We start from the raw sequence: 15,197 nt of genomic DNA, 5'->3' as shown, positions 1-15,197 counted from the left end.
TAGCGCTCCACGGGGAAAGCAATAGAAGGGAGAGGTGATTTATATCTCTCCAGAGGAATTCTCCTTTGCAGGGCCGCCCAAGGCGCCGCCAGGTTCAGCTGAGTTTCTCATCTGAATATGCATGAGCCAGTAATTAATTCTCTCTGATACTGATCCAGATTTGGGGTTGGTTTTGTGAGTGTGTGCGTGCGCGTTTTGTATCCATCTTCTCCCAGGTGTGCTAACCCACCAAGGAGGGATGAGACGAAGGAGTGGTGGCTCCCCACAGTTGTCCTTGCAGGATGGTAGCCCTTGACATTTCAGGGCCAGCTTGGGGCAGACAGGTGGCCCTGGCTGGGTGGGGACTTCTGTGGGGTGGCTCTGGGTGGTGTCCTGCTGGGGACAGCATGAGGAAGGGGGACAGAGAGTAGGGCACAATCAGGGTCATGTGCCTGGGGCTGGCTACACCATGGGGCAATCCCTGCCCAAACACATATCCAGCCCTGGGCACGTGCGGGAGGTGTTTTCCCTCCTCCAGCAGACATTGCAAAGATACCGTGTTTGCAAAGCGCTGAGAAGAGGGAGGGAGGGAAGAGAATCTTGACTCGCCTCCTCCCTCCCACCTTCCTCTCTCCTTTTAAATCTCTTCCATGCATCATTTGAGCAGTGGGACGGAAGCCCTGAGGAGTGAAACCTTGTCTCTGGCCAAAGGCCCAGGCCTGGGGCGGGATGTGGGTGTGTAAACCCCATGCCATAGGCCCTTGCTCTGGGTCTGAGCCACAGCTCGTAGTCACAACCAGCCTTCAAACCAGGGGAAAACCAGAAAACATTAATGTGAGAGAAACAACTGTTTTCCAGCTTCACAGAGCCCACGCCCTGGAACACAGGTCTCTTCCCCAGGCCCTAGGAGCATGTTGCCACAGTGGCCTCCTCACCCTTCCCTTGAGAGAAAGGCAATAATCAGCTTTCCTGCCTTTAAACCTTGCCATGGGGCTCTGGCCGTCTCTCAAGGATGAGTTGAGGTTGTTCCAACACACAGGCAAGGAAAGACAGGGATGTGAGTACTGGTGCCTGGGTCATGACATCAGCAGTGCTGGCCCTTGGCAGCCAGGAGGAATGCTGGATCCACTCCTGATGTTGTGGGCTCCCTGGAACAGCCAGCATCCCAAACTGGAGGCTTCCCTGGTCCCCCCATCATTTTCCCACTCTGCCTGTAGCCAGGAGCAGGATTAGCAGCAGTGTTGAGGTGTACTGCCCCCCTCTACCTGGCCCTGGCTCCTGACAGCACCCACGTGCAGCAGATAAGGGACTGCCTTGGACCCACATCTCAGCCAGATAGGGCAGTGGCTTCCCAGAGCCGCAGAGAAGCCCGTGAGCATCAAGGGTGTCATTGCCTGCTGGGGTCAGAGGATCTGGAGAGGTCACACTCCCTTTCCCTTCAGTCACAGGGGATAACTCCTCCAGAATGCTGTCCTCACTCTGGGCCTCTAGGCTGAGGCCCAAGGACTGTGCCATGTACTGCCTACCACATCCAGCTCCATCCAGTGGATTGAGAGGAGACAGACTCCCTACATCCATCTGAGGGATCCCTGCGATGTCTAGAGGCTTGGAAGCAGCGGGCTGGGAACAGCTGGTGAGTCAGAGCCCTGTGTTGTAACGTGGGGGGCAGAGCGCGTGTCGGAGCAGGGATGGCCGTGAGCTGCAGTGTGGGGCCCGCCTGGGCCTTTTGCAATCCTCTGGGGAAAGGCAAAGTCAGTGTCTCCATCCCTTAATTAAAGTGTGCCACAGGGCCCCGCTCCTGCCTGTTTACGTGGTTCATGGGGCTGGACAGAGGAGCAGCAGCCCGGGACACGGGGAGGAGGGCGGCCTCACCAGCCCTTCCCCGGGCTGGGGCAGCCGGTGCTCTCAAACGCAGTCGCTGGCTCCTGCAGCCAGGTCTGAGCTTTGGCCCCATGGTCTCTCAAAGACAGTTTTTGGAACCATGAGCTGATTCCAGTTCTCTACACACCTCCCCTCCCTCCTGTGAGCGCACATGAACCTCCTTCCCACCTCCCCACTGCCCTCCACCCCCATCCCCCCCCAGCACTGCTCTTCCAGAGAAAACCTGGCCCCCGTGTGCAGCCCTTGCCCATCGAGGAACAGAAGGTGACACAGCCAGGATGTCATCTCTGCCGGCTCCACGTCCCGCATCACCAGCCTGACCTAGAAACACTACCACGTCTCGTGCGCCGGAGCCCGGGGATGCTGCAGGCTCATCCCTCTGTTTTTTCCAGAGCAGCTGAGTGACAGTCGCCCCTCCCTTGCCTCTCCGAAGAGCGTAATGAGAATTTCCTCCGAGGAGCAGCTTGCCGCGATGAAATAATCGCCCGAGCAGCATGATCTTCACCGGGGATTAGAGAGGCTGCTACTTGCTGAGCTAGGGAAACGGCCGGCGAGGAGGGAAAAGTCCGACCTCCTCCTCCGGCACCTCGGCCAAAGCAATCGCCTGCCGCAGACGGAGCGAGGTCCCAGGCAGAGAGAGAGCTGAGCCCTGGAAACTTCTGTCCCCGATGCTCGGGCACTTTTGCAAAGTCCCCTTCCACCCTCCTCCTTCTCTCTCAGCTCCCTGAGGAGCCGCTCCCCAGCCCTGGCAGTCCGGAGGGGTGGAGAAGAGGTAAAGGAGCAGCTGCCTTTTACAGGCAACAGTTCCTGTTGTTTCTTTTTGGACTGCTGAGGCACAAAGCGCCGAGCCGAGCCTGCTTCTCGCTGCCTTACGCGCACAGGCACTCGCCCGCCGCTTATCCCGCTGCACGGAGGGACGGCAGCGAGGGCTATACATGGATTTCCGACGCGGAGTGGTTTAAGGCAGTTTTGTTTCCACTGCAGGCTTGGTTGCTTTTTTTTTTTTTAATCTCCAGCCCTCCCACCACCACCCCCCCGCCCCCTGTCCTCTGTGAGATCCTGGTGTGACCATCCCTTGAGGATTCCTAAATTCCGAATTTTCTTCCTGAAATATCCCACATCTCATTTTCTTTTTTTAACTCTTCCTGAAACGTGGGAACCCCAAGCCTGAAGGAACATCCCTAGTTTGAGCAGAAGGCACGCATGAAAGACAAGTTATAGCAGAAGTGATTTTTTTGAGGGGTCTGGGCTTGGGTGTTTTTTTTTTTTCTTTCCTCTTTGAACACATTTCGAGACTCGCCGGCCGCCAGCTCCCGGCTGGGCTGTGGCAGAGGGCGCTCCTGCCTCCAGCACGGCGAGCAACCTGCCCCAAACCCACTGAGTCCTGTCTCCGGGAATAGCAGCTGCCCTTGTCTCGAACACTCCAAGCGAGAGGCGTAGCCAGAAGCAACCAGAAATCCCGGTTTCCACAGCCCTCTCCTTCCCCTGAGTGCATGGAGAAGCTCTTGCCCCGCTCCCGCCCCGTCCTGCCACCAGGTCAGAGCGGGACATCCGACGTGAGAAACCCATCATCCCCAAAAGGTCCCGACGCGAGAAATCCATCGTTCCAAAAGGTCCCGCCTGACAAAACGCCAGCAGTGCCCGACCTTCGTGAGCGGGGCACTGCTGTGGCGACAGCGCCTGTGATCCAAAGCGAGAGTTGCCCGTGGGGTCGCAGCCCCTGGGGCCGGGGGACGGCCAGGGCAGGGGGTGGCTGGCCCTGGTACGAGGCCACTCCGAGGTGCTGTGAGGTCTCGGCCGTGCCGGTGCCGAGCCCTGCGGCCCCGATCCCTGTCCCCACGCCACCATCTCCTCAGCGCTGCTCCCACGAGGGGCAGGACGCGGCGGCTGAGGAGCAGAGCGCTTGCATGGCGCGCCCAGGCACGGACCAGCCTGTTTGCTGTGCTACGGCGCTGAGTGGGAGGGACATTTTGTCCTGGAAACGGGGCCCCGTCTGTGTGTCCAGCCGCCGGGCGCGTGTGGGGATGTGGCAGGGGACGCCAGCGCCATGACGCCTCGTGCCGCGACACCTGGTGCCAGGCGGTGTGGGGATTACCGTGGCTTCTCCACGGCTCTCCTGAAGCCGTAAAGGGAAGAACCCCGGGTCAGCGCGGCTCCTAGTAGCCGGGACCAGCGGCCACCGCCCGCAGCAGCCCCCACCCCGGGCCCCCAGCCGACCGCCGTCAACTCCGCTCCGCAGCTCCGCCCCGAGCCGCCTCCGGGTTTTCAAAACCACTTCGCTCTAGACAGACAGGCGGCTCAGCCAATAAGAAGCCGCAAAGCGTCAGTACAGCGTTCGCCTGGCGCTGCTGACCAATGCACATCGTTCGATGCCTATATCCCGCCCTCCGAGGAGAAGATCTGCCTCGGTCCGGCGGCCATGTTGAGTGTGGCAGCCCCGCTGTGCTCCGTCTGGAGGGGCGTTTTTCCCACCCCTTCACCCCTTAATTCGCGCTTTCCGCACCGGGGACCATTCGCGCGCGGCTCTGTCTCACCCCTGGGGCCGTTGTGGGCGGCGGAGCGGCTCCCAGGGGATGGTAACACCGTGTGGTTGCCCCACGAAGGGCTCTCGGCGCCATCTTGAGTGTGGCTGAGCCCCCTCACTCGCTGCGTCGGTGCCCTGTTACCCCGCGGTGTGAGGGGGAACCGATGCGGTCGCGGTGCCCGCGGGCGCGGCGCGAGGGGCACGGCCGTATATAACGGGGAGCTGCGGATAGGGAGCATTGGGAAGCTCCTGGTGCGCTTCAAACCCAGAACTCGCAGAAGGTTGCGGGGGGGGGGGGGGGAGTAGAAGCAGCTTGGGTAGGGTTTTTTTACTGTAAAATAAGCAAACGGGTGGGAACCCCGCATTTCTGCGCGGCAGGCTGGGCGGGCCGCCCCTCCCCGTTCCCCCCAGGGGCGGCCGCGGTTGTTGTGACCAAAGTTTCCGCGGGGCGCCGAAAACACAGGGAACGAGGGGGGCTAGCAGGGTACCGAAGGGACAGGGCTGCCCCGGGACCACCGGCGACCCCGCGGGAGCGCGGCTGGGGGAGGGCAGCGCCGGTTCTCCGGCACTACTGTTATTATTCTTATTTTTAACTCTTATTATTTCCCCTCCGCCCCTCCGCAGGCGCGGCGGGAGCTCCCCCCTCACTCCCGCCCGCCGCCTCACACGGCGGGAGGGGCGGGGCGGAGGCGGCGGGGGCGGAGGTAGCGCGGAGGGGGGGGCGTGGCTCCGCTCCCCTCTGCGCCCGCCACGCTGAGACCGGGCGCAACTCATCGCCGCAGTGGCGGCGCTCGCCGGCTCCTTTAAGCGGCCGTGCCCCATTGTTTGCGCCGCGGCCAATGGGCGCCCGGCGGCCGCGGCGCGCGCGGCCAATGGGGCGCGGCGCGGGGCAGCGCGCGCGCCGCCCCCCGGCTCTATAAGAGGGCCGGCGGCGCCGCGTGAGTTCCCACTGGCTCGCGCAAAGCCATCTTGGCATTGTTCTGCCCGCCCGCCCGCGCCGCCGCATCCCCGCGCGACACAGCCCCGCACGCCCCCGCCATGTCCGACGCGGCCGTGGACACCAGCGCCGAGATCTCCGCCAAGGTGAGCGACCCGCCACCCCGCGCCCAGCTCCACGTTTCTTTTTCTCCCCCCGCCCGTCCCGCCCCCTCGTTTCTCCCCCTTCCCCCTCCGTCCTTCGCGTTGAAGTTGGCGGCGCGGTGCGGAGCCGGTGCCGCCGCGCTCGCCGTGCGGGGCTGCCAGCGCCGTTCCTTTGTCTACAGTGTGCGGGAAACGTGCTCGCCGCCTTTGCCGGTGCTGCCGAGCCCCGCCGCCCCGCGTCCCGCTCCCTCCCGCCTTTCCTCGGGACAGTGGCTGCTCATCCCGCTGCGGAGGGGCTCGGGGAGCCGGGGGGGTACACGCACGGCAGTGCCTCGGCACCCGGCAGCGCTCGCTCATTCAATCCGCGGTGCGGGAGCTTGACAGCCCCGTCAAACTTGTGTTCCGCTCGGCCCCGTCCCTGCGGGGGGATGTGGGGGGAAGCGCTCCGGAACACGCACGGGTGGGGGGGGNGGGGGGGCAGTGTCTGTTGTGGAGTTGCTGCCGAAAAGCGGGGTGGGCGGGTGGTTGCTATTTCGGAGTTGCGCCCGGTTGATGCGGGAGGGGCGTCTGCTGTGGCGGTGTTGCCCCTGGAGTGTGGGGGGCACAGTTGTTTTTTCGGCGTTACCCCCCGGAAGGACCGGGGGGGGGGCGCATTTGCGATTTAGATACTGCCCCGTATTGGGAGTTACTGTTTCGGTGGTGAGGAGGAGAAGGGGATGATCCGCAGCTGTCCCGGGGGGGTGGGGAGGGGGGCTTTTGTTATTTTTGGAGTTACCCCGATGGGGGCACCCCCACAGCGGGAGATGCCCCGGTGCGCTGGGGCGGCGGGGCTGAGGGCGCCGGCCCTGGCCCAAGCTCCTCGCAGCCAGGATAACTTTGTGAGTCGCTGCTGGAGGTGATGGGAAGTGGTTGGGGAGCGCCGGTACCAGCCGGGAGAGGCTCTCCCGGGAGTCCCCGCTGCGGCTCCCGGCGCACGCCTTTGTCTGCGAGCCGCGGCGGAGCGTCCCCCGGGGGGACTGCGCTCCCCGAGCGGCCGCCGTGCGCCCCGCGCAGCCCGGGGCCACGGCCGGAAAAGTTGCGAGGGGACCCGAGCCGGAGCGGTGCGTGGGAAGGCTGCGGGGGACGTGCCCGGCGGCCTCCTCACCCTGCGCCCCGGCTGGCCCCGGGTCGCGCCGCTCCCGGGGGAAGCGCGGCTGGAGAGGGGGAAAAAAAAATCCGACCGGGAGGAGGGTTTATAAAAAACAACCAACAAAACGCCGTTTCTGGCAGATTTCGATTTCACTTCTGTTTCCCGCTCCCGCAGCCATGCCCCCATCCCGCCTGCCCTGCCTCCGTTCCGCGGCCGCGGCTTGGTCCCCGCCGCCTCCGGCTCTCCCGCTGCCGGGAAGCGCCGAGGCGGGTCGATCCCCATCCTTCCCCGGGGGAACGGGGCCAAGTTCGCCGTTAACCTTCCCCTGCCCTTTTTACCGCGTGCGGGAAGGGGCCTCGTCCCTGGCTCACGCTCCTGGGAGCGGACAAGGGTCCGCGCTGCAGGGCGGGCGGAGGCGCGCACGGCGGCAAGGTGACCCCCCCACACCTCAGAGAAGCGCGGAGGCACCGGGGCCGCTCGCTCTCGTCCCGCCTCGCCGTCCGGAACGCTCCCGGGAGGCGGGGATGGGGGGGAGGGGGTTCCCGCCCCGCCCGGGCGCCGCCCCCGGCCGGTGCCGCGGGGCGCCCACCACGTGCGGCCCTGGGAGCCGGAGTCCGCCGCGCCGCCCCCGCCGGGACTACAGCTCCCGGCAGCCCGCGGGGCGCCGTGCTGGCTGCCGGCCAATCAGCGGGACGTGGAGAGTGGCGCGCGGTTTGAATGGCGGCCGCGCGCGTGGCGGCGCGGGTGAGCCCCCTGGCGGCGGGAGGCGCGGGCTGCGGCGCTGCCTCCGCCGATCCCGATTTCCCCGCTTCCCGCGGGGATCCTGCCCAGGGCAGGGCCGGGAGAAGGTAGAGCTTTCCGGGCCGGTGGTATGTCGCTCTTCACTACTGCTATTCATTCCATAGACAAACAGCCCTGACACACCTATAATTAGAGGCTGTGTCCCAGTGTTGGCGCCAGAGCAGCCCTGCTGCCTGCACCGGCCCTTGGTCTGGACGCTCCTGTGCATATCTGTTTGTGTTGGACTGGGAAAGGAAAAGGGGGAATCTGATGCTCTCTGCAACCCTGTTGCTACCACAAACTTCATGACCTGGCATTGTGATAGTGGTTAAACTGAGAGCATTTTCAGTGATGCAGGAAAGGTCAGGGCTGGAGATCTGGCCAGCTAAAATGCCCAAGAATGAGTTGTTCCTTCACTGGGAGAATTGCTTGCAATTTTTGAACAACTCGTTTTAAAAAGAACTGTTGGGCACATTGAGAAGTGGAAATTCTGACTGCTTGACTTTCTCTGTGTTTAACTTGGGAACTGCTTTGTTGCCCTCGTGCCTATGTGCCTGGTGTGATGGAGCAGCTGTAGCCCAGTGATGCATAAGAGGCCAAATGGTTGTGATCAGTCTCCAGGGAACAGGGCAGTGGAAGCCACTGACAGTGTAAAACTGGTGGAACTGGGCAGTGTGGAGGAGGTGGCCTGGGATTTGTGTGTGAGCAGTGAAAGGAGGAGGAGGGAGCTTGTGTGTTTTACTCCGGACTCCTGGGTTGGTTTGCTTAGGTGAGCTTCGATCAACAGGTGTTGTCCCCCTTCAAAGCTTTCTTCCAGGGAAAGTCTTTCCCCAGTGTGCTGGCAGTCTGTGGGTGCCTCTGGAAACAGCATCTGTCTGTTTAAGTAACCTGTGCTGCCTCCCCTGCGCAGTCTGCAGGGCGGTGGAAGCCCTCCCAGAGGGAGCAGTGATCATGCTGGCAGGGCCGTGCTCTCCCCTGCCGTGTTCCCACGAGGCAGCGGCTCCGGGAGTGAAAGTGCCAAAGTGCCCGCTGCCCGTGGGCAGCTCCGGGCCGGCAGGAGGGGGAGAAGCCACCGCAGTGGAGCAGGAGCTTCCAGCAACTTTTAAACACCTCATGGTTGCTGCTGAAGCCGGCTGTGGCTGTGCTGCTGGCCTGGGGAAGGGCCTGCCTGCTTTCCTTGGCTGGGGTAGCGCTCACTGTGCTGAAGGATCTCGCTCCAGTTGATGGAGGAACAGAAGGGGAGGAGGATGCAAGCAGAGATGCCAGTGTTAAATCCAAGTGTTCTTAATGCGGGAACATAAAGTTGGATCCTTTCAGCCTGTTTGCTGAGCGACTTGGCATGACATTTTGACAGTGATCAATAGCAAAAACACACAAGCTCCCGCTCTGCTCGCGGTGGAGGCTTGAACCAAACTAGCCAGGCACGGCTCTTGGAGCAGTGTAAAAATAGACTCCTTCCCCCACCCCATCCTGTTACACTTCAGGCTGTGAGCTGGATGCTGGAGCCTCCTCTCTGCTGCTGTGAGAAAGACCAGGCGTGTAATATCTGCCGTGTGATTTTCGCTAGGCAGGGCAGAGAGCACAGCCTCTGCTATTGAGTCCCTGGGATTTGTTCCTGCTGGGAAGGTTCTGAGCAGCCGTGGATGCCCGCAGCCCCAGGATGGCAGAGCCCATCCTTTGGACAGGGCTGCCGGCTCTCCGTGGCATTGCAGGAGCTTGCGTGGACTGTGCTAAGATGGGCAATCAGCCAGCTCTGCTGCTGTTGAGCATGCATGCAGGCGGCCAGCTCTGTCTGTTTGGGAGCTCGGAGGTGAAACAGAGCAGCCTCTTTTTTAGAGGGCTGCTCTGGCAAGGCTGACTTGGATTGAGATTCGCCCCCATGTTTTCCCGTTCCCAAGGAGGAGCCAGAACGTGGCGACCAAATCACAGAACAAATCTGTATGAAGAGAAACCAGCGACTGCTCTCGCTCTCAGACTGTGTTTTTCACACCTGATCTGCAGCTTCTCTGACCCAGACACCTGGAATCGGGGTGACTTCTCTGCTTTTCTGCTCCTTCCAGGATCTAAAAGAGAAGAAGGAAGTTGTTGAAGAAACAGAAAATGGCAGAGATGCACCAGCCAACGGCAATGCTGTGAGTATGGCTGCAATCTGCTGGGAGAGGCAGTCTGTACACCAATGCTTTTTTTTTTTCTCCTCTTCTTGCTTTTGCTGCAAGTTTGTCCCTAGCAATGTTGAGAGGGGATCCCTGTAAGTGTCAGCCCTGAGCCCTGAGAAGCCCTTCAGCCTTTGGTGCTTCACGTTACACAGACACTCCCAGCCTGTGGGCTGTTCATGTGTGTGCAGAAGAGAAGGGCTGGGCTTGGATTCTCTCCCTGACAGCTGTGTGAGGCTGTCCAGTACCAGCTATTCCCTAGGCAAGGATAAAGAGGAAAAAAAATTTAAAACCCACTAGGCTTTACAATGTTACAACCAGTTCAGCTGGGAAATACATAATGGTACAAGTAAACTGGTTGGTTTCCTCTTTTGACATGCTGGGGGAAAATCACTGTGCCACATTTCAATGTGTCATGAGAGCCATCACAGGCTTTGTCTCAAAGCTGCAGCCCCAAGTTACTGTAGGCTTGATCCTTTGTGCCTGGGCTGTCTGGGTTGTGTGGAGGCAGGCAGAAAGCGGGGTGTGCATCCAGGGCTCCGGTGGGCTGGTGCTTTGCTTTCAGCAGGGAGGGTGGGAACACACACTCGTGCTGAACGTCTCTTCCACCTTCTCCCTTTCCCAGTGCATTTTTTTTAAGTGATGTTTTGTCTTGCCAAGGAGAACGAGGAAAACGGAGAGCAGGAGGCTGACAACGAAGTAGACGAAGAGGAGGAGGAAGGTGGCGAAGAAGAGGACGAGGAGGAAGAGGGTGATGGTAACTTTTTGTTCCCCCACGCCGTCGCACAGCGGTGTTGCTCTGGTCAGCAGGCTCCGGGAGCGGAGGCGAGCGGAGAGCAGCATCTCCCCCTCGCGGCTGTGGGCAGAGCTCCCGCCAGCCAGGCTCGCTCCTTCCCCGCTTGCCCGAGCCGCTGCTGCTGGGAGTGAAGTCAGCCTTGAATCCCTTCCAGCAGGTTGAGGGCAGATTCCTTCCTCCTCCCTCGGGCCAGACGGCACCTTCCCGCGGCGCGGAATAAGCGCATTAGCCCTTCCGTGCGAGTAGTAAAATCTGCCCTTGACTCCTGTGTGTGCTGCAGACACCAGCGCCGGCCAGTGGGACAGGGACAGCCCTGCCTGGCCGTGCCTTGGCCCAGGCACAGAGGGTGTGTCCCCGTGCTTGTTCATGGAGTAATGTGCTGAAAGTCCCAGCAGCCCTCTTTCCCAGGCTGGATGCCGTGTGGAAACGAGCAGAGGAACCTGCAGATCTTACCTGATCCTCCAGCTGGAGTTGATGGGCTTGCTTTGAACCTTCTGTGGCTGCAGTGTCCTCTGTCTCCCTGCCCTCTGCTGCTTTCTGACCTGACCCAGCCTGGTTTTGGCAGCAGTGACTTGCCAAAATCGCTTCTCACCCTCTCTGCTATTATTTTTTTCCCAAGATCTGCTTGGATGAATAACATTGTTTATTTTTATCACTTGTTAAGGCTGGGAGAAAACCTTTCTTGTTATGCTGAGATGAACTCAGGGCCCCTGATTATCTGTTACTAGGTTAATCCCCTGTGAATTTTTGGTTTGCGTGCTGACCTACTAACCTGCTGGCTAGTTTTGGGAGATAGGGACAGGGCTGAAAATTTAATGACCATTAAATCAGTTCTTATTCTGAAAGTGTGAGCTGGGAAAGCCACCTCCTTTGGGGGTAGCACTCTCTCAGCAGCCTGCTGTGCCCTTCAGTAGGAATTGGTTCACTAGAACAACTGGGAATTGTGATCCTCTTTAACTTGTGGTTTTAACCCCTGAGGACAGATGCAGCACTGCTGTGTGCTGTCCTGAGCCCATTTACCCCCAGCCTTTCTTCAGGGTGGATGAGATGGGGCATGCCGGGCCCTCCCTGCTCCTCTCAGGCAGGAGCCGGGAGGATGCTTGTGCTGCAGGCGCGTGTGTGGGGTGGAAGTGTTGCTTGGATACTGCTGTGACAAACCCGGGGAGCTTTGGTCCCGCAGTGCCAGCCCTGCTCTTCCCAGCTCACCGCACACAGGCACGATTTGGCACGCGGTGCCTGGAGACGCCGATGCCTCGCGGGGATCCGGCACGGGCCCTGACTGCTGGCACGGGCTCTGTCCTGCTTGCTGCCCTCGGGCGATTCCTGCCTGAGAGCTGCACCTGAGCACTGCAGGAGAGAGATTTAAAGGCAGCAAGTCCAGCTTGCATCAGCTTTTTTAGCCAAGACTTGCAGCCAAACTCCCGGGGTTTGACAGCAGAGGAGAGCTTGAGGGTATATTTTCCTCTCGCATCTCTCCATCCCATCTCATTATTTGCTTTGCTTAAAGCAGCTCAAAGAACTAAAAATGCTCCCAATCAGCTTGGCACTGTCACCTGACCTGCTGGCCAGCCCAGTGCATGTGATGGCTGCCGGGGTGTTGATCCATTGCTGGGAGCTAATCTTGGCCCTTCCCACTGCATGGGCCACACCGCAGCTGGGCACGCGTCAGGAGGGGAAGGGAGGATGGGCTGACCTTAATCCCCCTGGCTGTCCAGGCTGTCCATGCGTGTGGCTCATGGCAGTGGTTTAAAGCCAGCTTACTGGCCTTAACTCTCTAAGTTTCAGTAGGGTCTCCTGTTACACAAGAGACTTGTCTCGGCAGCTGAGAAGCTGTTCTGCCTCTGGGCTTGCCCCTGAGCCCCCAAAACTGGCCAAAGGTGATTGACTCAGTCGTTCTGATCCACTGGCCTATTTGAGCTCAAAGTGGGTCAAAGCCCAGAGCTCGCTGCTCATCCTCCTGGCTGGCTGTAAGATAAGTTGGAAGCATTTGTTTGCTGTTCTGATAATTAGAAAGTGTTCTGACTCAGAACTAATGCGTTCTGGCTCTCTTAACTCATTAAAGATAGACTAATAGCTGCGAAGGGAAGCAGAAGTAATCTGGAGTGGTTAGGCAGAGCAGCCACTAGAAAGAGTTTTTTCCGCTCTCTTTTTTCCCCCCATTTTTGCCATGATTTCGGCATTTGTGGTAGGTGGTGGTTTTGCCATCTCGCTGTCCATGTCACAAATGCAGTGTGAATCAAACTTGAGGCTGCCAATCCTTATTTTCCCTTTGATGGGTCAGGTCATTTGGGGGATGCCCAGAAAGCCACAGTGTCCTCTGTCACCTCTTGTCCTGAGCAGAGTCTGTGCCACCTGGGGAGATGGGGACATGGTATCACAGTGTGGGGGTGTGCCAGGATTAAATCCAGAGGGAAGATGTGTGGTACTGGAACTCTCCAGAGGGTCTCACATTTCCTCCCTTTGTACTCCATGCAGGTGAGGAAGAGGATGGCGATGACGACGACGAAGCTGAGGGAGCCACAGGCAAACGGGCAGCTGAGGATGATGAGGTACAAAGAGTAGGGAGCCCCTCAGAGCCACACTTGTCCCCCACAGGGTGTCAGTGGGGCTAGAGGGGCTGGGCTTAACTCAAGGGCTGGAATGCTTTGCCTGTGTGCTCCCCATGTCTCTCTGGGGACACAGCCCAGTTCTGTTTATACACTGGCCTGGTTAGGGGGCTGTCTGCTCTGCCCAGCAGAGCCCTGGCCCTGGGCTGGGGAGACCTGGAATGCTCATGGCAGGCCTGGGTGGGGGCACTCAGGGGCTCCCCGAGGAGAGAGGATTTTGCTGGAGGGAGGGAAACACCTGTGGTGTTCAGACCTTGTCCCTGAGGCAGGAGAGGGACCCCAAACTCCCCTGCCTCGGGGTGATTCTTGCCTGCCCCCAGCAGCCTCAGTCCCCCTCCCCTCTCCTGACAGCTTTGCTTTCCCCCTAGGATGACGACGTCGATCCCAAGAAGCAGAAAACCGATGAAGATGACTAGGCAGCAATTTTTTTTTTTTTTTTTTAAAATAAGGAAGAAAACAAACCAACAAAAAAGGCCAGCGCGTCCTCTTCACCCTTGGGTCTCCCCTCGGGACTCCCGTTGCAGCCCCCTTTCCCTCACACAGCCCCTTCCTCCCCCCTCCGCCGTGGTCATCCTCAGCAAGTAGAGCGATCCCCGTCCCCGCCCCCGGCGCGGCGCTGCCACTCCACGAACATGGAAATGATTCGCCCGTTAGCGGGGAGAGAAAAACCCCCCTTCCCCCACAAACCCTCTCCCCCCCGAGCACCAAAACTTCAAGGCCCTGCTTTCTTTCTTAAAAGTACTTTAAAGGAGAATTTGTTTGTATTTTTTATTTACATTTTATATTTTTGTACATATTGTTAGGAGGTCCGCCATTTTTAAGTGATCTCGGATTGACCAAAAGGGGGGCTTTGAAGTGTATATCTCTCTTGTTACCTATCTCTGACTTTACTTGTGGTGTGACCAGGCCCAAACCATTATCTCAAAGGAGAATAAAACAAAACCTTGTAAAAAAAAAAAATTACAATCTTATTCTGAGCATTCCAGTAACTTTTTTTGTGTATGTACTTTAGCTGTACCATAGATCGTGGTTTGTATGAGGTGGCAAGGCCAAAGATAAAAAGGTTTTCTTTTTTTTTTCTGTCTATGAAGTTGCTGTTTATTTTTATTTTTTCTTTTTTTTTGGCCTGTTTGATGTATGTGTGAAACAATGTTGTCCAACAATAAACCGGAATTTTATTTTGCTGAGTTGTCCTAACAAGGCTGCCTCCCAACTGCTGCTTTTTGTTTTAGTTTTCATTTGTTTTAGTTTTTTATTTCTTTCTTCCCTTCTTTATCTCCTTTCTTTCTTTGCTTTGGACTTGGGCTGGGAAGAGAGAGAGGGGTGCAGAGTGTTGATGGGGAGGGTCTGGGGGCTGTGGTGGTAGGGGAGGCAGAGTCTTTCCATGGCTGTATTCCTGTGGAGAGCTGCACCAGTGTCCCCAGCATGGCCTCTGCATGATCCTGCATGCTCTGGCTGCCCTTGGCAAGAGGTGTGGATGGGTTAGACTGGGAAATGTGGACAGGGAATGTGGGTATGGTTTGCTCAGCAATTCTCCTGTCTGCAGCCAAATTTGTTGGGGATTGTTTGGCTTGTGTAGTGGGGATGAGAAACCCATCTCCAAAATCCTTCCTTGCAGTATGTGCTGCAGGGGATTGACCCCTGGTTGTGGGGTGGGGAGAGCTCAGGCCATGTAAATTCCTTCCCTCCCTTGGGGCTTGAGCGTTGCTGGCAGTGGGGCAGGAGTCAGTGTCAGCAGGGATTGGATTCAGCCAGAACAGGTCCCGGGGGATGCTCCAGCCTGCACTGGTCACCCAGCAATTTCTGGGGTGCCAAGTTCAAGGTTTGGCAGTGGGACTCGTGGGAGACAGGCTCAGGTTTGTCTGTGTGCTCTAACAAATGAAAATGGCCTTAACTTAGCCTTAGCCTCTGCTGCTCTGCTCCTAACCTTCCTCCAACTCATTTTTCCTCCCTCCTCCAGGGTGTTGGAGCTTGGAAAATCTCAGCCTGCTCTGCCAGGTGTGTGGAGTTTGTTTGCAAGAACCTGCTTTGTATCTGTGCTCCCAAACCCTCGCCCTGGCTCCAGGGACTCCCCTTTCCCTGCTGATCCAGGCTGTGCCAAAGCCTCACCAGATGGTCTCCGTTTCCTCTTCTCACGCTGAAATCCCAGCAGTGTTCAGATGCTGGGGCATGATTCATATTTTACTTTTTTTCTTTTTTTTTTAAGAGGAACCAATGTGCATTTAATGCACTGGCTGTGAGGGTCACAGCCTCTCCTGATCCCCGGGAG

At 58.7% G+C, this 15,197-nt stretch overlaps 1 protein-coding gene across 4 annotated transcripts; it reads left to right on the top strand.

Annotated features, from left to right (window-relative positions):
* The first annotated feature begins 4,703 nt into the window (after nt 1-4,703).
* On the top strand, nt 4,704-14,112 carry PTMA (prothymosin alpha). 4 transcript variants are annotated; one of them, XM_039713705.1, is made up of 5 exons: nt 4,704-5,467; nt 9,434-9,505; nt 10,187-10,283; nt 12,798-12,871; nt 13,297-14,112. In XM_039713705.1, the coding sequence occupies exons 1-5, from the start codon at nt 5,423-5,425 to the stop codon at nt 13,342-13,344; spliced, it is 336 nt and encodes a 111-aa protein (XP_039569639.1). In that variant the 5' UTR covers nt 4,704-5,422; the 3' UTR covers nt 13,345-14,112. The 4 variants fall into 4 exon arrangements, with proteins under 4 accessions (XP_039569639.1, XP_039569641.1, XP_039569640.1 ...); XM_039713707.1 differs by having other exon boundaries at nt 4,710-5,467; nt 10,187-10,277; XM_039713706.1 differs by having other exon boundaries at nt 4,720-5,467; nt 10,190-10,283.
* The last annotated feature ends 1,085 nt before the right edge of the window (nt 14,113-15,197 follow it).

Source organism: Passer montanus, unplaced genomic scaffold (assembly GCF_014805655.1).
Source record: "Passer montanus isolate IOZ18808 unplaced genomic scaffold, ASM1480565v1 scaffold29, whole genome shotgun sequence".
In the NCBI taxonomy this organism is placed as follows: Eukaryota; Metazoa; Chordata; class Aves; order Passeriformes; family Passeridae; genus Passer; species Passer montanus.
The sequence above is the reverse complement of the archived record's forward strand: the minus strand, read 5'-3'. Positions and strand labels throughout refer to the sequence as shown.